We start from the raw sequence: 23685 nt of genomic DNA on the forward strand, positions 1-23685 counted from the left end.
GGATGCTCTTAAATTTTGTTCTAGTATATTCTTATATTGAAAACGATCCATGTTCCCCTCCACAAATACTAAGTTTCCTACTCCAGATGCAGCCACAGCGCCCCAAACCATGACTTTTCCACCGCCATGTTTGACAGTAGGGATAAGGGGTTTGAGCTTCATTGCTGTATTGGCTCTTCTCCAAACTTTGGCTCTTCCATCACTTCCAAAAAAATTCGTCGGTGAATAAAACTTGTTTCATAAATCAAGATCATCATTGTTTATCTTGTGGGCGAAATCAAAGAAGCTTTGTTCTTTTCACTGATAAGGGTTTTCTGCGTGTTCTATTTTGTCATTTAAAGCCCTTTGAACTGTTCTGGAATGTACAATTTTATCCGATCGTACTGTTAATTCCGTGGCTAACTTAGTGGCATGAATTTGTGGATTCTTATCAACTTCTTTTAAAATAAAAGAGACATCTCTCCTACTAAGCTTTTTCGGTCGACCGGTTCGTGGTTTATTTTCAAACTTTTATTTTTTAAGTTTTCAAATATGGTTTGAATATTAAGCAGTTTTGATATTTCACCAAATGATTTATTCTCCTTTTTGTATTTTACCACCAGGGTTATCTGTTGAAATTTCTTTCCGAGGACCCATTGTGACAACTACGTTGTTTAAACTATACGCGATTATATCGAAATGTGCTTAACATGAAGCTTATTGTAAAGCGTAAACACAAAATAAACATAAACGGTACTTTCCCGTTACTTTCTAGTTTGCAACATGAACATAAAGTATATAATACATGCCGTACGTAGACTTTTGTCAATGTTTTTTTTTAGTTTTTTGTGAATAGTTTGTTATGTTTGTATTGGAGTAAACTTTTTGTTTTATAATTTCCTAATAAAAATGTAATTAAAACAAAACTGCATCATTACTTTTTCCATACTATTTTTACATTCAGCAATACATCAAAAATATGGGTCGTACGTAGACTTTTGTCGCCCACTGTATATGTGCGCTCGATATGAAAAAATCAACCGTACACAACCACGAACAACGAACGAATGTAGTATAAATATAAAAATATATGTTGAAGGTTGATTAGATATACGAAAAGTTTTTCGATTATCAATATTATCGTTCAGGGTCATGCGACTCGTAACAAGAATTCACCTCATCATCTGTTTCTGTACGCCGTGGAAGAATTTGTTGCGGATGGAGTTGCCATTTACATATGTGTCAGGCCGGGGTCTTTTCAATTGCCTTATTAAAATTAACAATGATGCCAGACTGTTGTTTAAGTGCTTCGTAGTGTATGGTATAACAACTTCTCTTTGTTTTAAATTCGTCTAAAGTTCTCAAAAAAGTTTTCAGCTATAATGTTAGATTAAATTTTATTTTTTGTATTACAAGAACTGTAATTATGAGCAAAGTCGAAAGTTATTTGAACTGTATTTATGCAGAGGCATTTATCTATGTATTAATATTTAGCAGTTATTAATTTTGCTTAATCCTTTACTGCCGTTATAATCCTTCGTGCTATGAAAAATTCCTCGCTGCTTTTATACTAACACAACCATAACTGTATTTATACGAGTATTTCATATCAAAATTGCAAAGCAAACTTTAGGAAATCGAAAAGAAAAAACATTTGTTGCTGCATACTGGCTTCGAAAGCATTATCGTTTATCATAATTTATACGTTTCTTATTGAAAGCAACCACAACAAAAGCAAGTAATATCAAAGCTCTTTAAAGAGCAACACTTGGAATTGCTCTAAAATTATGGAAAATTGTAATTAAAAGGAATTAAAACTTTAGCTTTACTGTAAAAATTGACTTACTATATATGTACTTATGTACATATGTATAATATGTATGTACACATAATCATTGTAAGAACAAAATTCGAATTATACAAAAAATACACCAACAAAAAATGTAATTAAATTGTAATAACGGCATTGTTTGCTAAAATGTACACAAAACGTTGTATGTGTGTAGAACTATGTGTGTAACTGTATGTAAGTGGGGGAAAAACTCGTAAAATGATTATTAACAAATGTATTTAGATGCGTAAAAGTAACTTTGTTGTAAAGTGTAGCATGTAAACTGACAAATAATATATGAAATAAATAAAGATTTAAACGAGCTTTAAATAAATGTAAAAGTATTTATTTCTATACAGTGTGAAATGTAAAGTCGTTACGGATTTTGTGGTAAATTGATAACCTATGCGAATAATTTATATAATTTTTATATGTATACATTTGTATACTTGACTGTATGTTAAAAATATCGATCTTACTCCAAACTTAAATTCGGAAGTCGTACTAAAAAAGTTTCTTAATTTACAGGGTACTAAAAGAATAATAATAGGAATGAAGTTCCTACAATTTAGGTGGTGAATTACTAACATTTTCCACCACACGACGTGTTACGGTCTAATATATACATATAATTAAAAGGATTAAAAATAAAACTATTTTTTAAATATGGAAATTTAATCCCAAGGAGTGGTAGATTGACGCTGAAGAAGTCTTCGAACAATCAGGATACAATGTAATACTTAAGCTTTGGGGAGAGGAAAACGCAATTTTACGACTGCAGGTAAACTGCCAGCAGATAAAAAGTCATGAACGCTTCGAAATGCAGAACTATTCGTTCTGTTCATAGAAAAGGCATTTGGTACACAGGCAACTGAAATGACGGCCGGTATTTCGGTCTGAATAATTCTTTAACTGGATAATATAAATATATAATAATAAAAGCGTTTGGTCGTATTATAACTTATTGCTAGGCGACAAAGGGAGAACGCCAAATTTTAGAGCCCTTTATACTATATTTAACTGTTGTGTGATGTTATGAAATAGTGGTTCTCTTTCTGCAGTATACTTAATCAAATCATAAATAAATCACAGCATTCCAAAGTATTTTTTATCCCTTGAACTATGCAGTCATTGAAGTTTTAAACTTTTTCGAAAAATGTTTCTGTGGGCAAAAAATAGTTAGACTTTTTGGTTTGTATGACAGTCAGTGACATCTGTGTCAAATGTCATATCAAAAAAATCATTAGTGTTTAGTATACGCTTGTCTTTCTGAAGTACATAAAGTGCGTTCGGCGATTTTTGGGATGAGTGAAATTATTCAACAAAGTAGTTCCATTAAATTTTGTGTGCGGATTCAAGTTTCTGTTGCCAAAATGTTCAACATGTTGGAAAAGGTATTCGGTAATAGTTTTTTGTCGCGAGCGATTGTTTTTAATTGGTATAAATTATTCAAAGAGGATCCAGAACGTGTTAACGATGAACCACATTCAGGACGGCCATCAACATCAACTGTTAGTAAAATATAGGAATTGGTGCTTGAGAATCGACGAATAACAGTCAGAGATCTTACTGACAACGCTAAAATATCGGAAAGATGAGTGAAAACCATTTTGAAAGATAATTTGAACCTAAGAAAAGGGACAGCACGATTGGTTCCAGACCATTCAATTTTTTCGAAAAACACCGCCGCGTTAACGTCTGTGAAACAATGCTTTCCGACTACCAATATGATCAATCGGCCCAATATCGTGACAAAGGTAAGCCGAGGCCGAAAGGTGAAGGGGGACGACATAGTTTTTGAAGAACAAAGAATTTTAAAATTATGAACAAAGTCTTACTATTTTTTGTTCATAGCAGAGTACAAATGTATACTTGTATACTCCTCTATATAATGATCTACCAGTTTATTTGATTGGATCTATTGGTATGCTAAAAACAACCAACATTTTGGGTAATTAAATAATTTTTTTTTGTAATTCTCAAAAATCGCCTTTTAATAGGCTTGAGAAAAAAACGTTAAATATGTAAAGATTAAAATAAATCTCCTGAGAATTTTAAAACAGACAATTATACTATATTACACTCCAATAATTTATTTTCCGGTATGTTGAAGTAAGAGTTCGTTTAAAGGTTTGGTTAAACTGCCATCTTAAATAATAAACACAAAATGAGGTCATAAACGATCTATAACATATTTCATAAAGAAAAATTTCATAAAAAATTTAAGATATATTGTTCTCTATTTAATCACCTCACAACTACTGAATATCAATGAACTTAAATTTTAATGGCGCATTTGGCATGTTAATTAACATATTCTTGAAGACATTATCTGTCGGATAATGAAATTCAATTTGGAAATTTCGCACCAATCTGGCAATACCCAATTCAATTTCTAAATCACTAATTCTACGACCCAAACAAGCTCTCGGACCCACACCAAAGGGCAGAAACGCAAAGGGGCTACTGGCTTTCCACTGTTTAGTGTCTTCAATCGCTGCGCACCCTGGTTCCTCAACAGTTTCGCTACTTGGTCGCAGCCAACGTTCGGGTAGGTATTCCAATGGACGCGCGTAATGTTCCTCACTTTTTAGTAGCGTTGAGTGAATCATGCTAATCACGGTGCCTTTAGGTACTCTATAACCGCTCAACACAACGTCTTTCTGTGGCACACGGCTATTTCCAATAGTCACTGGGTACATGCGTAGTGCTTCCTTCAAGCAGGCGCGTAAATATGGTATTTTACTTAGCGTATCAGCAGCGAAATCACCATTCTTCTGTGGTAGTATACGCTTTACTTCCTCGCGTAGTTTTTCCTGTTTGTCGGGATTCTTGGCCAAACAGAGTAGGACACCAACGGTGAGTGAAGTAGTCTATAATATAGAAATGTATTTTTATTCCTGCAGTCTTCGAATATTTTAAAACTTACTGTATCGACACCGCCTAGCAGTAGATCCATTGCCATTACTGTGGCGATTTTCCTATCGATTTTCAGCAATTTCTCCAAAATGCTCTTTTCATTCTCTTCACGCTCGATACCGCGTTGTTGCTCCTCTTCTAGTTTGGCAATTGCCTCCATGGTATACTTCGATGTTACATCTTGTATGTCATCCAAAGCTCGCATCAAGCGTTTAAACTTCGGCGTTGCCACAATACGCCAAAGCGATGGTGTGTATTCTAAATCTAGTGTAAGATACATCCACTCCGTTAACGCTGCAAAAAGTTTTGAAGCATCGGCGAAATTTTCACTATTTTCACGCAGCAACCCGAGCTGCTTGTCCAGTGCCACCAGAGCCACCGATTCGAGTGTCCAATGCTGTATGTTCTCTTTAAAGTCGTCGGGCATTTCCAGAGTTTTAGTATCGCGTATCAAGCGGATTCTGCGGTAGTTAAAATATTAGGTATATAAAATGCCATTCGAAAGTACTTCTTAAAAGACTTACCTCTCTACGAATTCTTGGTTCACCTGCGCCATTTTGTTGAGATATATTTTAATATTTTTCGGCTGCATTAGCAATGGATTAACGACCGTTCGAAATGAGCTCCATTGCTCACCATGGCTGTTTAGTAGAAGAATGTACCGAATTTGTATGAAAAGTTCACCTTTAGGGGTTTGAGAAGGGTACTAGTTTTGTTTTACTTATAGTTAGTAACTACCTACTTCGTAATTTCATATATTTTTGCAAGGCTTTGTCTTTAGCGAAATAGGTCAAAGAATGTTTTTTTTTTTTTTTAAACAGTGTCAAATCGAAGGTAGACTGGTCTCAGGATAGTACCTTTAGGTGGAAAACTAAGGTAGTTAATGGCATATGATCATAACGTAGCTCACTGGAACAGTTTTGTGAGGTCTAAACTCAGTCTCTATGGAATATAGATGATAGTACTTATCAAGAGAACACATCGTCCGTTATCAGATGGGTTAAATATAGGACGTCGTCCGTTATGGGATTTTTAAAATTTCAGACGTCGTCAATGCGGGTTAGTAAGGTGCTATAAGTAAACCTAGAAGATAGTATTGCTTCAAGTAATTGTCTGCAGAGATGAAAAGCTTTACTTACTCATCTTAATTGTTTAAATTTTTTTCACTAAAATGTGGTACAGATTATTGGACTATATCGACCATACACGTTAGCTTTGGTTGCGCCGAAGGGTAGTCCAAAAAACCGTAAGAACTTGATAATGATCGGTAGGTCTGTGTGGGATCTATGTTTATGCTATAGTAATCCGATCTAAATAATTTATTCAGATATTGTTGGACAATAATCCATGTCAAATAGCGCATAAGTATCTTGTCAAATAAAAAAGTTTTCGCTTTTCGATTAGTTTGATATACAAACCATTAGTCGGACGATTTAGTTCATCGCGCTGATCATTTATATATGTATAAGTTTAAGGAGGGTCTTCTGGGTATTAAAAACTACGTGGCAAAATGTGGAGGAGAGCTTAAAAGCGCTATAAGAGCTCTCACATAACTATTAAGATCACATATGTACATATGTATGTATTTCCAAAATACCAAAAATGACAGGAAATATGGTAGACTTTGTCTACTTTTTACTCTTCTTAATTATATTGGTCTACTAATTATTACTCTTTTATATAATTTTACCAAATTAAATACCACCCCATTTTCACCTCAACCTGCAAACTTGTTTACTATCTAAATTTTCAATAATTACGTTGCAAGTATTCCCTCGACGTCCCCATAGAAATCAGCGCGCAATTTGTTACGATGATAACGCAGTGTCACCGAATTGGGTCTTATCGGCCAGACGCCCTCATTGCGAAAGACACGTTCGAAGTCAGCTGGATTGTGTGTATATAAGGCGTCAGGTCGGCCGAACATGCCAGGCATTATATAAATATCGCCATAGTCCTCTTGCATTGCCTTCAGCAATTGCGCGGAGTCTAATTTGTAATATCGGCCACCGGGCAGCAATTGCCGGAGAAATTTAAAAACGCTTCCTCTCGGCAACTGATTGAAGGGACGTGCTTGCTGCCACTCCGTAGTCGAATCAGCTGATTTGTCTGAAGGCGTGTGTGTGATTGCGTCGGCGGCGGTGCATTTGTGTGCGAGCTGTTGTGATAATGAGACGGCACGTGTTAAATATTTCGCAATGCATATGCATTCATTCGTAGCGCAGGGTTTATTCAACCACGCAAATATTTTTTTTTTTTTTTTTGAGTAAAATATTTAAATATAAGCATATAATATCAGCTTATTTCTTCTTCCTTAATGTGCCGTGCTTGATACTCACATTTTGTATATTCAACCAAGAACTTGCGTTGGCGCCAATGACGCGTTTGCCGAGCAATACACGATTCGGATTGTAAGCACGCATTTTGCGTTTACCTTCTCATATGAACAACACGATACCACTGTTCTTGACAGACTAAAGTTTTATTTCGCTTCTTCGTGTTGATATCTATAAAAACTCAAATTCTCTTAAATATTTTTTGTTTGAAAAAAAAAACTTAACCCACTGTGCAACCATACTGTTTACAAGACAATATTACTCTTGTGTGTACTATATGCTTTTCTTCATATGTAAATAAATATAAAAACTGAGGCATGTTCAATATTCGTCCGAAACCAAACCAAGTAAATGTTTAAAAACATAAACGACTTCTGATGATTTTTACCGTTAATATTGACAGTGAATTTTAAGGAATTCGGACTGTCAATAACCCTAAGATTTTAGGTGTGACCCTTGAAAGCCTAAACTCTTCACTCCTCCTACGACCCCGACTATTGCCAAAGTACACACCTGAAACAAAACTCTCAAGTCGCTAGCCGGCAGCACATGGGGAAAAGGCAAAGAAACGATGTTGGCAACATGCAAGACAATTGGCCGGCCAGTCCTTAACTACCCCTCACCAATATGAATGCCCGGATGCAGTGAAACGCAGACGAGGAAGCATCAGACATGCCAGAACACTGCACTCCGGACTATAATGGGATGATTCTTGATGTTTTCTTGCGAATACCTGCACAGTGACACCTATTTGCTCCCAGTTAAGAAGCATAGTGAACTTCTTTCCAAGCAGTTTCTGCTGGAGCGTTTTCATAGAAATCATCACTGCAGTCACCTGCTTGAAGCGGAACCTCCTAGGAGGTTCAAGTGGTCCTTCCCCAACAACCTCAAGATTTCGGACGCAACCAACTTCAGACATGCACTGACCGCCATTCATAATGGAGCCATAAATACCTTCACCGACTCCCTACCACACTTACCGATCCAAACGGGGTTAGATCGCCGAAATAACAGCCCTTGGCCGGATAAAATCCGGGTCAATTCCGCTGTGTAGAACCGGCTGTCGTGTTCACCGACTCCCTCTCAGTGAATGGCGTACTTGGAGTCAAACACCCATTGCAGATGACAAGCTCGAGTTGCCAAGACTCGAGAGTGACCCTTGCGCAACTTCGTTTTGTCCAGCGTGCAACGAGTCACCGCATGACCACCATTCTGCAAGCCCAGCTAACCCTACACATCTGACACCCCTCTCCATATGATCCGACTCTGTCGAAACAGCACGTTCCCTGGGCCTACCGTTGGATGACCTTGATGACAACTTATCTGAACGTTATCACCCTAACGGTGACTAGATAACCGTTACAACAACAAAAAAATTGATTTAAGGAGTTTTACAAAAGGGCGACTTCCCAAAAAAGTTTCTACAAGGGTATGATGAAATTTACATTTTAGAACTGAAATTTTTATAAAAAGTAAAAGCCATTTTTCTTTCGTTAATCTTATTTGAAAAATAGTGACAAAATTTTAATCAATAAATAATTGGTGGAGTTAAGGAAAATGGTCGTTTTTTACCCTGCTACGAGAGGGTGAAACCTTGAGGTTTTTCTGTGGTTCCGTTTTAATCTCCTAAAATTATCAACTTAGACGCCTAAGCCATCTGCCAATTTTCTGTCTAGTGACTCCATGAATTTTCAATGGCATCTTCTAGGCATTCGTAGATAACTTTACCAACAACTCAATTGCCTTAGAGGATTTATTTGCAAAGTCAGACCCTTTAAAAACTCAACATTTTTTTCCATTTTTTTTTTTCATATTTATTTGATCAATAAAACATTATTGTGTATGAAAATAGATCTTCGTTAAAGTAAAAGCAAATAGCAGTATGTAAAAATTTCTTCAACATTTACAGTTAAGTTAAAAAAATCAGCTTTAGTCTCTAATATAAATCTCTTAAAACCACCTTTTTACAAAATTTTCTACGTTAAAGCATTTTTTTTTTTGTATAAAATAACAAAATATTGTTTATAGAATCTATTCAATATCCGAAAATTTAAATTTTAACGGTATATTTGGCATATTAACAAACATACTTTTAAATGGCTTATCGATTGGATGATTAAACTCAATTTGGAAATTTCTAACCAATCTGGCAATACCCAATTCTATTTCCAACTCACTTACTCTGCGGCCTAAACAAACCCTCGGACCAAAACCGAACGGTAAATATACAAAAGGATTACTCGGACGCAACCCTTGAGTACTCGCTACGGCTGACTTCTGCTCTCCGCCTTCTTCTATTGCACCCGAGCGCAGCCAACGTTCGGGTAAATATTCTTTTGGGCGTGCAAAGTAGTTTTCATTCGTGAATAACGATGTGAATACCATATTCACCACACTGCCTTTGGGTACTCTATAACCACTGAGAACCAGATCACTTTGTGTCACGCGTACGATGCTGACAGTCAGAGGATATATACGTATGGCTTCTTTGATGCAGGCGCGCAGATAGGATATGTTGTTCAACGCATCGGCTGTGAAATCGCCGTCTTTCTGTGGCAACACACGCATCAATTCCTTCCGTAGAATTTGTTGCTTTTCGGGATTTTTCGCCAGACAAAGTAAAATCGCTGTCGCGAAAGAGGTGGTCTGCGATATAATTTAATAAAAAACTTATAATATTTGTAGAAAATATGTCTTATTAATAATATTGTATAATTTTTACCGTATTAATGCCTGCTAGGAATAGATCTAAGCACATCACTGTCGCTATTTTCTTGTCGATCTTCAGTAGTCTCTCAAATGCGCTCATTTCATTCTCCGGCCTCATGATACCCAGTTTCTTTTCGGCCTCCAGATTGGCGATTGCTTCGTCTACATATTTCAATGTGACCGTTTGCATGTCGTCTAACGCCTGTAAAAAACGTCTGAACTTTGGTGTGCGCACACGACGCCACAGTGAGGGTTTCCACTCCAAGTCAAAGCCGACTGTAAATATGGTGTTTAAGGCGGCCAATAATTTCAGCGCGTCCTCGTAATTTTCACTGTGTTCACGCAGCAAACCGAGTTGTTTCCCCAGTGTGACAATGGAGAGAGACTCCAACAGCCAACACTGCAGATAATCTTCAAAGTTGTTCGGCATCTCTTGAGTGTCACGATCGCGTATTGCACGTATTCTGTAGAAGGCGAATTTCAGAAAATAAGATCTACGAAGTATAATGAATACTTGCTTACCTTTCGACAAATTCCTGGTTCACTTGCGCCATTTTGCCGAGGTACATTTGCACATTCTTGGGTTGCATTAGTAATGGGTTGACGGCCGAGCGGAATGTGCTCCAACGCTCACCTTGTCTGTGAAAATATCACGAAACAATTAGTATTTCAAGCAAATGAAATACGAACTTACGTTGTTAGCACCCCTTCGACCTGCTTAAAGAAATCGGCCTGCAATTTACTTCGATAATAACGTAATGTCGCAAACGGTCTTATCGGCGACACGCCCTCATTACGAAACACGCGTGCGAAATCTTCTGGATTGTGTATCACCACGGTGCTGGGTCGACCCATAAAAGCGGGCACTACAAAAATATCACCATGGTCCTCTTTCATTGCCATTTCCAGGGCATTGGAGTCTAAATTTTTGTAACGGCCACCGGGTAAAAACTTAGTTAACAGTCTGAAAACGCTATCTTGTGGTAATTCGCTGTATGGACGTGCTCGTTGCCACTCAAGGCTTGCATCTGTCGGCTGTTCCAAGCTAATGGTGGATTGTGCCGGGCAAACAGGGTCCTCTAGCTGTTGATATAGTCTAAATGATTAGTTTGCTTACATATTTTTGCTAGATGATATAAAACATATAGAAAGCATAAATTTTTAATTATTCATATAAATATTTATTTTGCCGCCTTCAAAGTAATCCCCGCCAGATGCAGTACACTTATGCCAACCCGGTCCTCGAAACACTTTTCATAAGCACTTTTTGGGATGGTCTTCAGCTCCCTCAGCGAATTTTGTTTTATCTCTTCGGTCGACTAAAAACCAAATCTGGTAAGTACCATTGATCAATCGAATTCGTTGCGTTTTTGGCTTTAAATTCGGTCACAATCGTCCTCTTTTAAAAAAATTAAGCTTTATCGAGACGCGTGGAGCAAGACAGCGTTTCATACTCAAAATATCCATCAAAATCATTTAAAATGGACTCGCGGAAGATGTCGAGCTCTCTTTCCAACTCTCACAACTTGCCTAATGATTTTCTAGCACCATATCCTTCACTTTTTAGTCTTTTCATCAGTTGAAGAGGTCGAAGGTCGCCCAGAACGAGACATGTCTTCAACGATCTCTCGACCACCCGTGGGCGTGTGTTTTTGTTAAAACTGAATAATCGTATGCCTTTGCCAACATTAGCAACGATACCACACACGAAATTTGGTTAGAAATAAAAAAATTTAGACAAATTCTTTCTTTGATATTTTTATCCATTGTAAAAATCGCTACTGATAAGCAAAAGTCTCAATTGAATATTAAGTTAAGGGGTCAGTAGGGTAATCTGGCCTGTTTTTTGACATTTTTTTTCATAGAAATTTTTATTCTACAATAGAACTTTTTTCACATATCATGAGGTATATCGTGGAGTGTATAAAAAAATTTTTCCGGAATTTTTTGATGACATCTGTCGCAGAAATGGTTGGGTGAATGAGAGGCGTTTTTTCACTGGCGGTCACGATTTCTCATGATTGGATCATCTGAAACACAAAAACCCAATTTATTCTTAAAAAGCACGTGAATGGTTATCGTTCCTATTAGAATCATGAAGAAATGTTGATAAATAAAAAAACTTTTTTTTAATGTTTTTCAATTTTTATTACATAAATTTTGTCATAACGTTGTCAATAAATTACAAAAAATTATTATTCTAATATGGACAACAGCCAAGCGTTTTGTGAACATTAAAAAAAAAAATTAAACAAATCGGTTGAGTGGTTCGACCGGAATTATGTCCGGCAGTTTAAAAAATTGTGTGTTTGAGAAAAGCGCTTTTATTTGTTTGAGTTGCGCACTCCGAGCGCTCCGAACGTCGAGCGGTATTATTATTTTTGGGTTTTTTTCGAAACCTTCCAATGGTAAAGTGGATTTCTACATTAATTCTAAGGATATAAGGGAACAGAAAATGCAAAAAAATTTTTTTTTTGAAAAAAGATTACCCTACTGATCCCTTAAAGACAATATCGGAATTTAATTGATAGATTCAGCTTTTCCTTGCCAGCAAGTGTAGTTTTGACTCTCTCTGCGTTGAATGTTTTCTCGAATGGTGGCCTTGTCTGACACAGACCACTGACAGCAAATGCCATAATTCGAATTGGTAACAAATTTTTCATCAATATTTCATTATCACAAGAACATACAGTTTCAGTACTCAACATACTATAAAGCATGGACGAAGGTATTGTTTAATTGTGGCGAGATTTATACACGTATTCCTTGTACGTTGAACTATAAAATGCCACTTTTCTAACAAACAGGAAGCACAATTTAACCTTTTTTTATTGGTTTTGATAAACGCAAGTCCATATACATATGTATACTCATAAAGTTCAATCGAATGTAAACAATAGTAATACTTTTTTTAATTGTATCCACCTGTTTTGTTGCCAGCAAACGCTTGCTGATCGCCGTAAAGCTTTTTGTGAGGCCAGCGCATTCGCTGAGCGCAACACAATTTATTTTTGCGTAAAACATTTTGGAATTAGAACTTTTGGAACTTAACACGAGCGCCGCTGCAGCTAAACTGGTTTTTCGCATTTGCAAACATTCCCATAGAACCAAATTTATACAAATAATATATATGTAAAAACTTGCACTTTACAAGGCATTATCAACCAAACTGATACTGCAATAAATTTTTTATTTTTATTTTGTGATTTATTATCTGTTTTATATACATATGTTTGTATAGATACAAATTCATTTAATTTTATGGGGTTGTCGGTCTCCACACATATTTAATCTACACTTTGCTCTCTTGTGTAAATAAGTAAAGTGCAAAATATACGATAATCAGATAACAATTTTGGAAAAGAAAAAAATGATATTCGTTGAAAAGCACTTTCAATAATTTTCTCTTTCTCTCTTTTAAGCTGACGGCAGCTTTCTTTTTACTCTGCAAATGTCTTCGATGATATCGCAGTTTGTGTTGAGTAACAAAAAAGAGGTGTTCTCGGTCAGTGGAGACCGGGCGCTTGTGCGATAAGCAAGCCAATAATCATAAAGGAAGGTTTCATGTCGATTGCAGCTCATCATTGCACTCAATTCCAAAGTTCCCTCTCACTCTCTCACTGCATCAGATGAATGTAATAAAGAGTGCGCAATCTTTCAAGTATATATTTATTAACCAATTAAAGAGTTAAACATGTTTTGGAAATCTGAGTTCAGTACGAATCGCTTCACACCGAAATAAAGCGCCCAAATAATGATGCTTTGCATTGAAAATAGTTATTCAGCTGAGTTAACTCCACTGTCTGACGGCAGCAATGGGTAAAACTGCCATATTTGGAGTACAGAAAATACCTTCGAGAACCACTGAATGCTATTGCATGACCAAACAGTGATTTGAGGCGACTTTTTGAATACAGAAGGTTCAAGGTGGACTGTCCGCAAATGCTTGAAAAATGTTTGGACTTGTTTACTGGTTTCAATATGTTACAACGCGAAACACGCTATACAGTTTCGGCAACAAAAATCCACTGCATGTCTGACATCAAAATGTGGTTGCCTTTACCTTGATAGCACTGATTTACAAATTTGACCTCCATTGAGTCTTTTGTGAGGTAATTTGAAAAGCAAACTCTATATTAGTAAATCTCAGATCATTGACCAGCTCAAGGTAAATATTCGTGCGGAAATCGCTATACTTTATAGTGATGAAAGATTATGGTCAATAAAGGTGGTGGTGGGTTTCTTCTATGTTATTTACAAAGGATCAATTTGTCAAAAGATTCAAAAAAACATATGATCTTATTTTTTCAGAGATATTCAATGCGTACAAGCCCGCTTAGTATATTGCGCACCCTTTAAATTTGATAGGAGTCTTGATAATTATTCTTACCTCAGTGCAATTCCGTTATCAATTGGGTTCCTGAGGTCTTTGAAACTCACAAGTATTATAAAAACATATTACGAATTGTCAACTGTTCATTATTTATAGATTAATATTATTCGTTTTATTGTTTACGATTAGTACATATATTTTATATATAATATAGACTTAAGACTCAAATAATTTATATACTAATATTATGATTACTCAATATCGGTGAATTTAAATTTTAACGGTATGTTTGGCATATTAATTAACATACCTTTAAATGCCTTATCGGTTGGGTAATTAAATTCTATTTTGAAATTCCTAACCAATCTCGCTACACCCAAGCCCACCTCCAATTCACTTATTCTGCGACCAAGGCACACTCTTGGACCAAAACCGAATGGTAAATACACGAAAGGACTACTCGCCTTTATCGATTGTGTACATTCCTCCGTAACCTGCTGTGGCTCGTCGACTTCAGTGTTTGCACGTAGCCAACGTTCCGGTAGAAATTCCAAAGGCCGTGAGTAATAACGCGCATCCGATTGTATTGGCGCGAAAATCATGCTGACATACGTGTTTTTAGGCACCTGATATCCACTCAGTACGAGATCATTTTGTGGTACACGCATATTTCCCATCGCCACAGGGTAAACACGTAAAGATTCCTTGAGGCAAGCGCGCAGATACGGCGCATGTTTCAGTGGGTCCTCTATAAAAGCGCCGTCTTTTTGTGGCAACACACGCATCACCTCAGCGCGTAAAATCTCTTGCTTTTCCGGATTTTTAGCCAAACATAGTAGGGCGCCAACGGCTAAACTGGAGGTCTGCAATCGAGACATTTGATATTAGTGAGTTGGTTAGTTGGAGTATAATGAATTTGTCTCTTACCGTATCAACACCCGCCATCAGCATATCCATAGCCATTACAGTCGCTATTTTCTTATCTGTCTTCAGTAATCTTTCCAGTATACTTTGCTCATGTTCGGATCGTTCGATGCCTTGTTGGCTTTCCTTTTCAAGCTTTCTAACTGTTTCATTTATATATTTCCATGTTACACTTTGTATATTGTCCATTGCTTTCATAAGACGTTTGAATTTCGGTGTGGCTATAAAACGCCACAGTGTTGGTTTATAGTCCAAGTCTACGGAAAGTGCCATGAAATCATTCAAGGCCACTATAAGTTTCAAAGCGTCAGCATAATATTCACTGTCCTCACGCAGTAGACCGAGCTGCTTGTCAAGTGCCACAACAGCTACCGATTCCAGGGTCCAACGCTGTATGCATTCCTCAAAATCAGCGGGCATTTCTAAGGTTTCCGCATTGCGTATTGCACGTATTCTGTGAAGACACAAACAACAATAAATAGTGGGCACGATCTCTACTTCGACTTACCGCTCTACGAATTCTTGATTGACTTGCGCTAATTTGTTGCCATACATCTCAATATTCTTCGGCTGCATAAGCAAGGGGTTAACGGCTTTACGAAAGGCGTTCCATTGTTCACCTTGCCTGTAAAATCGACTTTTCTGTAAAACCCTTTATATTTCATATAATCAAACCTACGTTGCGATTGCGCCCTCCACGCCTGCAAAGAAATCTGCACGCCATTTATTCCGATGATAACGTATAGTTTCCGAAAATGGTCTAATGGGCCAAACACCTTCATTGCGAAAGATATTTCGAAAATCGTCAGGATTGTGCGTCACTACGATATTGGGTCGACCCATCATGGCGGGCAACATGAAAATAGGTCCATAATCGGTACGCATAGTCGTTACCAAGTCCTGGAAATCTAGTTTGGCATAAGCTCCACCTGGTAAAAATTTACGTATCAATCTAAGCGCACCAACGCGAGGTAGCTCGCTGAATGGACGTGCTCTTTGCCAATCTAAATTGGGGTCGGGTTGTTCGGGCGTAGCTGTCTGTGAATTTGCCAAAGCGATGGTGTTGACATGTTGTTGATGCAGCGATTTCTGTGAAATAAAATTAAATTGATTCAAGTACGTGTTTAAGGGAACTGACAAAATGTTTCTTCGGTTCAATCGAAGTTAATGTTTTTTCTTGTTTTAAGTAAGCTACATATTTATTCAAAAATCCCATTATACTATTAAGCTTATAATTTACCTGTTCTGTCACAAACAAGCGTATAACCGAAGCTTTCTTTATCACAAAGCCTCCTTTCCTTCGAATATTTGCTAAAAACATTTTTGGAAGTAAACTTCAATAAACTTGGCACAATCACTGCGTAACATGAACTGAAATGCTTTAGTCTTTGCATTGTAGCTCTTGCATATAAGCCATAGCAGGTCTACAAGAATAAGAAATGCAAATCTCCTGAACACACACGCAATATATGTGTTCGTGTATGTACATATGTATATTAAAGTATATTTTGATAATATTCGATGCAGATATTTTGGTACTCACTTACTTTTATGGCTACCCATACCAACACTTTTTAACATAAGATGTGTGTAATTATAGCCATACAGACTCCAGTCTAAGTGAGTTGAAGTGTCTTCTCAACATTGCTAAAAGTAATATTTACTTTTATATGATAAACCCGTGTTTCACAAGTTAGGCAAATCCTGTGGCAAAATGTAAAAATATTCGTCCGCATAACATTTGAGTCTATACTCGATATCTTTACATCACCAGATTTACGAACGCTCTTTATTTCTGATTATAGTACAGTCGAGTTCTTGATAATTCAGAAGAAGGTAGCGTAAAGTGACGAAGCTTTTGTCTCAGAGAAATAAAGACTTTTTACCAACTATACCCTAGTTGTATAGCAACATTTCTTAAAATGGTCTGATGGCCAAATTGTTGACGGAGTCTTGACCATATTTCTTACTGAAGTAATAAATATTTTACAAAAATTAATGTTATCTGTCAGAGAGGTGAGTTCGAAAGCAGATTTTTATTAATTTTTTCACCAAAGCAATTTTCGTTAGGAGCAGGAGGAGCTATGCGTAGAAGTTCACGTAGGAAAGGTATCGGAGCGCTATTAACTTGGGAGCTCACGACTCCCGGTCTTAGACCAAGCATCCTCTGGGTAGCCAAAAAACGTCCATTTGAAGTCAAGATAAAGTGAGAAGGCGAAACATATCTCCCAGGGCTTTTGACCCGCCACGTAAAAAACACCCCCAAAGCAGAAAACAGCCTGCTGTTGTAAATTCGCTTATAACCGTTCTAGTTCTCCATAGTTAATGCTCAAAAAATGCTTCCCATTGCCTTCCTACTCCAGACAAGAGATGCTAATTGAAATTTTGTAATAAGTTTCACAGCTCTTTCGTTTTCTACATTTTTTTATGTTTAAGAATCCAGAAATAATAATTCATTTAATTGAAATATTGATAGTTTTCCATCCGTAGTTTGTCTAAATGTTCTCAGTTTTGTCATATTTTTTTCCAAATTTAGCTCAAGCTTACATTTCTGAAAAATGTTGAAAAGTAATGATGTTATTTAACACTTGAGACCACCTTTTCCAAATTGTCTGCAGTGATTTTCAGTTAAAACACGCATTGACACAGCTTATCCAAGACGTAAGATATTCTCAAAGTTTCCACCGAATTCTAAGCATTTTTTTAGTCTTAAAGCCAACAGCAATTAAACTCTCTGAAATAACATCTACACACAGATCATAAACTTCTCAATAAAATTTCAGATTTATTTTTAAAGATTGCATTGCTTTATTTAATTTTTTGCTAACATGTCGCTTGGACACTATTCAATGTCGGTGAATTTAAACTTGAGTGGTTTGTTGGGCAAATTGATCATCGCAGTACGGAAAACATCTCCGGTTGGATAATTAAATTCTATGTGAAAGTTTCTAACGAACCGCGCAATACCCAATTCCAGTTCCAAATCACTAATTCTTCGACCAACACACATTCTGGGACCGAAACCGAAAGGCATGTAGATGAAGGGGTTAATCGGTTTAAGAGGTACAGCACCTTCACCATTTTCCGCCGAACGTAACCAACGTTCCGGCAAGTACTCCTTCGAGCGTGGATAATAACGGTCATCCATAAGTAAACTGGCCGCTACCACACTAACCCAAGTATTTTTTGGCACTTGATATCCGCTTAATACGATGTCTTTTGGTGTAACACGTATATTGCCGGTACCTAATGGGTACATACGCAGCGCTTCTTTGATACAAGCACGCAGATAAGGTATGTGGCTCAGAGCGTCAGCGGCAAATTTGCCATCCCGCTGCGGCAACACGCGCATAACTTCCTCACGTAGCAATTGTTGCTTCTCAGGATTCTCAGCCAAAGCGAGTAAAATACCAATGAAGACTGTGGTGGTCTGTAAAATAAGAAATGGTTGTTTAAATATCATAAGGTTACGCTTTCGAACGTACCGTATCGACACCGGCCATGAGCATATCCATTGCCATAACTGTGGCAATTTTCTTATCGATCCGCAGTAATTTCTCCAACACACTCTGCTCCTGCTCCGGTCTTACGTTGCCTCTACGCTGCTCCTCCGCTAGACGCTCCATGGCAGCATTGATGTATTTCAGTGTTATATTTTGTATATTATCCAGTGAACGCATGAGTTTCTTGAACTTTGGTGTGGCAATGTAACGCCACGGTGATGGCTTGAAATCCAAATCGAAGGGAATTGTGAAGAAATCAGACATGCTCCGAAACAGTGTCCACACTTCGGGCGACACCGCGCTATTCTCACACAACAGACCTAGCTGGCGGTCCAATGCGACGATGGAAACTGATTCGAGAGTAAAACGTTGCAGCCATTTATCAAAGTCGTCGGGCATTTCTAGTGTTTGAGGATCACGTATGGTGCGGATTCTAAAATGATTTTCGTAATTTACAGCAATGAATTGTTTTTGCTTTGAATATGAGCTAACCTCTCCACAAATTCCTGATTGACTTGTGCCATCTTATCGAAATAAATATTGATATTTTTGGGCTGCATAAGTATCGGATTGACAGCTGAACGAAACGAGGCCCATTTCTCGCCGTAACTATAATGTTTTAGAATACTCTTTTTTTACAGAAAAAACGTACAGTTTACAATATATTAACTCACGTTGATATAAGGCCCTCAACATCCTGATAGAAATCTGCGCGCAACTCGCTGCGATGGTAGTCCAAACATAATGAGCTCGGTCTGTTCGGCCAGGCGCCTTCGTTGCGAAAGATTTGCTCAAAATCATCGGGATTCTGCGTCAGTACTATATCGGGTCGTCCCAACATGCCAGGCATGAAGTAAATATCCCCATGCTCGGCAAACATCGCCTTGAACATTTGTGCGGCATCCAGGTTGTAGTATCGTCCGCCGGGCAGAAATTTAAAGAAAAGTGTGTAAGGGTTCACACGGTGAATTTCCTTGAAGGGACGCGCCTGCTGCCATTCTGGGTGTGACTCTTTACTCTCATTGTTAAGTGCTGCCTGATTATTCGCTTTCATTGTGGTGGTTGTTTGTTGCCCAAAACATGTCTGCAATAAAATATTGAATTTATCGCTTATTTTTTGAGATATTTTATTTTATTTTTGTTTCTTCTTTGGCGGTTATTCACCCAAGCGCCGCATTATCAGAATTTGTTCACCATAAATAAAGGCAAAATAAAGTGCTCATGTACTCTTGCAGCTAGCAGATCTTATAAATACGAGTATATGTATTTCTATATTTACTTGTTAATACAAAATTGCGGCACACCTTTTGCCGAAACAAATTTGACTTCAAAATTAAGAAGCCGATATTATAGAAAGAAACTTGGGAACTTGAAACGACCATCTGAAGATCAATACTCTATCTAAACGGCCTATCGAAATCACTATATGTGACCTGGTCTACGGAAAGGGGGCTTAGGTGTCAAAAAAAAGGAGAACAATTAATGAGATAACGAGAAACTGACGATTATTTTTAACAGCTTTTCCCAGAAAACTAGTTTTCGCACGTTAGCTCCATTTTCGTAGACCAGGTCACATACATATGTATATAAATTACTACTGCAACTAAAGACTCTGCCATGAATAACAGCAGTAGCACAGATGATATTTTTTAATTCGTTTTTATTTTTTTGCTGTTCGTATAGTTACCGGTTGTTTGCTCAGCAGACGTTTTACAGCCGTGTTGTGTTTTGGCGCACCGTTACACTTAAATATTGATATCCACTCGCGTCTTCGGCCTACGAACATTATTGCTGCTTATACGTCTGTGTCCGGTTGCTGCTGCAAGCGAATGCAAACTGATTGCAATTCCTGTTGGAGCTTTTACCAAATCTTTGCTTTCTTACAAAATTAAATGTAAACGGTCCAGCTTCTTAATTTAACGATAATCGGCAAAAAATCTTTCTTCGCGCTCTTTCGAAAGAAAAACAAGAAAGTATGTATATATACATTTTTATGATACAGGCGTGGACGAGTTAAAAAAGAACACACGTACCAGGGTGAACCGAAAAGAACCAGAATCGTTACATTTTTCTGACATAATGTTGTCATACGCCTATGAATAGTCCAATTTCTGATTGATATCTTTGCTCTTTGCTTTACTTTTCATCTAAAATTCGGTGCAAATCTAGTAAACTGGGAAAATTCATTGAATTGCCTGCCTACAAAATCAGCAGCCTGTGTCAAATTGTTTCATGTAGCTACCTTAAATTGAACATACTATATACAAGTAGTTAGTATTGTAAATAGACCGTTTGGTATCCTGGTTTGATGGTAATTCATGACAGAGTGATGCAAAGAAACGACCCAACGCATTGACTTTTCATTTACCTTGGCTTTGGTTTGGATTCTGCATCATTTTTAGTGTCCATTGTATACATTGGTGAGTAGTTTTAACGATTCTTAAGTCGACAGATCATTTTTTGTTATTAAAAATATGGTGTGTTTAGTGTGTTTGAAAACAATTCCGACTTTCCAATTATATTTTGAATAATTTTGTTTACTCTGCTTCTCGCTTTTACATCTTTTGAAATACTTTATAATTTGATGTTTAAAAAAATATTAGTTTCAACTTAAACTTAAGCTAAGATGACCATAAATAAATATATTCAAAAGGTTTTCAAAAAAACATAGGACTTTTTATATGGATGACAGTTTTTTGAACTTAGAATGTTAAGGAATCCTGCCAAATCCTCAGTGAGTTCTAAAACATTAAATCTTAGTACCAAGCTCACATATCAAATTTAGGGTTTCAAGTAAGTATTTTGGGATTATTTTGAATGTTTAAGAACTTGAAAGAGCTATCGTTTTAGAAATTTTTGTATATAAAATAGAGGAACGTCAAAATAAATGTGGGAAGTCGAAAAAAGGTGAGATTTTAAGCTTTATTTAACCGAAAAAAATTAAGCTCTGTTCAAAAATGAGTGAAAATAATGAAGAAATTCGCTATATTTTGAAATTTGTCTATAAAAAAGGGGAAAAAGCCACGCAAGCCACCAATGAAATTTGAGAAGTTTACGGAGACTATGCTGTATCAGTTCGTGTAGCACAACAATGGTTCGCTCGCTTCCGTTCTGGAAATTTCGATTAACACTGATGAAAGTTTTAAACTTTCGGAAAAATGGCAAAAAGTGGTCGACCTGAATGGTATATATTGTTACTTATTTATTTGTATAAATATAAACAAAAAAATTGAAGTTTGATTATAAATACGAAAAGACTTTTTCGACTACCCAAAATATATTAACTAGAATATATTGAAACTCAGTTTTCTACTAAATAAAACAAAATAAAAAAAATACTATGTTGTTTAAATATTGGAATATGGTAAGTTTTTAGATGGGTATATACTTACTTACACATAAGGATCGAAGGGCTAAGTTTGGGCATAACCGAACATTCCATACTGTTGCAACTTGCATGGATTAAAGCCAGGGTAATACTTTCAGGTACATAAGGTTTGTTAGTTATTTGTGGTCTAGGACAAGTTGCACCGTTATAAGAAAAACAAGCTTCTCGATAAACAAATATCGTCAGAAAAATGTGTATGAAATAATGTTTGAATACTTTATAATATATATGTTAAAGAATATATGATAAACATAGGGGAGCTCAATTCATTTTTATAAAGGTTTTTTAATGCCATAAAATAACAAAGTTTTTGTTCAAATTTTAGATATATACACAATAATTGAAATAAAATCATTAAAAAACATTTATAAATTATTAATTATAAAAAGTTGAAAGAGGGCTAAGTTTGGGATTTTAAATTTTCCAGTTTGTTTTGCATTTGTTGCATGGATTAAAGTGTGTAATACTTTCAGGTACATAAGGTTTGTTAGTTATTTGTGGTCTAGGACAAGTTGCACCGTTATAAGAAAAACAAGCTCTCTCAGTTAATATAACACACACATTGGCCGATATATGTGGTATGAAATCATCTGGATGTTCGAAAATCTTTATATTAGGTATTTGGGGGCTCAGGGAAGTATTGACTGATTCAAATTCATTTTTGATACACAGAGTTACTATTATTGGGAAAGGATTCTCTACAAATTTTAATTATATATCTCTCAGATTGAACGATATTTTCGTTCAAAAGTCAACTAAAGATACTGGGGTCCACATATTCGGCAACTAGGCGTACTTCAAAGGCAATATTCGTGCGAGTTTCATCCGGTTATATTAATTGCCATATTTATTTTTAGTTATTTTTTCGCGTTTTTAATAGTACTATGCTTAATATCCGATTTCATCCCTTTTCACACTGTCGGTAATAGTTCTTATGAGAATTGCTCTAATCGAATTTGGCTATTGTCGTCACAGTCACCCGGATTTCAACTCGTCTCGCCGTTCTGATATTTATACATATGTATATACACATATCTACATATCTCGATTAGTTTTAGCGGATCCGTTAGGTGAACAAAACTATTATACTCTGTAGTAACATGTCGCAAGAGTATAAAAATGAGAATATTAGTTATAATAAATTTCTATGATCTTTCATACATTCATATAATATTCACTCAAAGCATGTATTAAATAATATTTATATATAATACATTATAATGTAACTAAGTTAATTTAAATAAACAATTTGTTAAACAAAAAAAAAATAAATATTTTTCAATAAAATTTAATTTACTTTGTATTTTTTAATAACAAAAAATAGCAAAAATGTCAAACGTTATAAAAATAGTGGGTCATAACATAATTTTTCCGCGTGTAAGCTGCTTGCGTGCGTGTGTTGCGAGTTCGAGTGGGCTTCGTCGTTTTGCTCAACACCGGCTTTTCTACCAGGCGCGCAAAACAGCCAGAATAGCAGGCAGTTGCTGCGTTTGCGGCACAGGGTGAGTGAGCTGTTTAGAAATGGCGAATACACTTTGCCGCTGCTAGTGCTGCATACTTTTAGGCACCGGATGTTGGTATAGCAGCGGGTGTATGTGATTACTTACTCAACTTAGTTGTTGCGGCAGAATACTGCCGAGTTGACAGCCTTTGACTGGATGAAAAAAATTAATAAGACTGTCGTGGAAATGACTTAGTAATATTTAGTGCTGCTAACTCAAAAATGAAACGGCAATAATTTTTATTTTTTATATCAAATTCAT

The 23685-nt window shown here is 36.5% G+C and overlaps 4 protein-coding genes across 4 annotated transcripts; all 4 read right to left on the reverse strand.

Annotated features, from left to right (window-relative positions):
* Positions 1–4053: 4053 nt before the first annotated feature.
* LOC126755423 (probable cytochrome P450 12a4, mitochondrial) lies at positions 4054–7183 on the reverse strand. Its single transcript, XM_050467981.1, has 5 exons — positions 7069–7183; positions 6490–6887; positions 5254–5370; positions 4740–5190; positions 4054–4683 (listed from the first exon to the last, which is right to left on the reverse strand). Exons 1-5 carry the CDS (start codon positions 7150–7152, stop codon positions 4069–4071), a joined length of 1665 nt encoding a protein of 554 aa, XP_050323938.1. The 5' UTR covers positions 7153–7183; the 3' UTR covers positions 4054–4068.
* Positions 7184–8910: 1727 nt separating this feature from the next.
* On the reverse strand, positions 8911–12956 carry LOC126755404 (probable cytochrome P450 12a5, mitochondrial). Its single transcript, XM_050467957.1, has 5 exons — positions 12700–12956; positions 10469–10857; positions 10297–10413; positions 9788–10238; positions 8911–9711 (listed from the first exon to the last, which is right to left on the reverse strand). Exons 1-5 carry the CDS (start codon positions 12859–12861, stop codon positions 9097–9099), a joined length of 1734 nt encoding a protein of 577 aa, XP_050323914.1. The 5' UTR covers positions 12862–12956; the 3' UTR covers positions 8911–9096.
* A 1402-nt stretch (positions 12957–14358) lies between these two features.
* LOC126755429 (probable cytochrome P450 12a5, mitochondrial) lies at positions 14359–16352 on the reverse strand. Its single transcript, XM_050467996.1, has 5 exons — positions 16272–16352; positions 15711–16120; positions 15540–15656; positions 15035–15485; positions 14359–14970 (listed from the first exon to the last, which is right to left on the reverse strand). Exons 1-5 carry the CDS (start codon positions 16350–16352, stop codon positions 14359–14361), a joined length of 1671 nt encoding a protein of 556 aa, XP_050323953.1.
* Positions 16353–17821: 1469 nt separating this feature from the next.
* Positions 17822–20356, reverse strand: LOC126755415 (probable cytochrome P450 12a4, mitochondrial). Its single transcript, XM_050467968.1, has 5 exons — positions 20222–20356; positions 19209–19618; positions 19027–19143; positions 18517–18967; positions 17822–18461 (listed from the first exon to the last, which is right to left on the reverse strand). The coding sequence occupies exons 1-5, from the start codon at positions 20318–20320 to the stop codon at positions 17874–17876; spliced, it is 1665 nt and encodes a 554-aa protein (XP_050323925.1). The 5' UTR covers positions 20321–20356; the 3' UTR covers positions 17822–17873.
* Positions 20357–23685: the final 3329 nt, after the last annotated feature.

Source organism: Bactrocera neohumeralis, chromosome 2 (assembly GCF_024586455.1).
Source record: "Bactrocera neohumeralis isolate Rockhampton chromosome 2, APGP_CSIRO_Bneo_wtdbg2-racon-allhic-juicebox.fasta_v2, whole genome shotgun sequence".
Lineage (NCBI taxonomy): Eukaryota > Metazoa > Arthropoda > Insecta > Diptera > Tephritidae > Bactrocera > Bactrocera neohumeralis.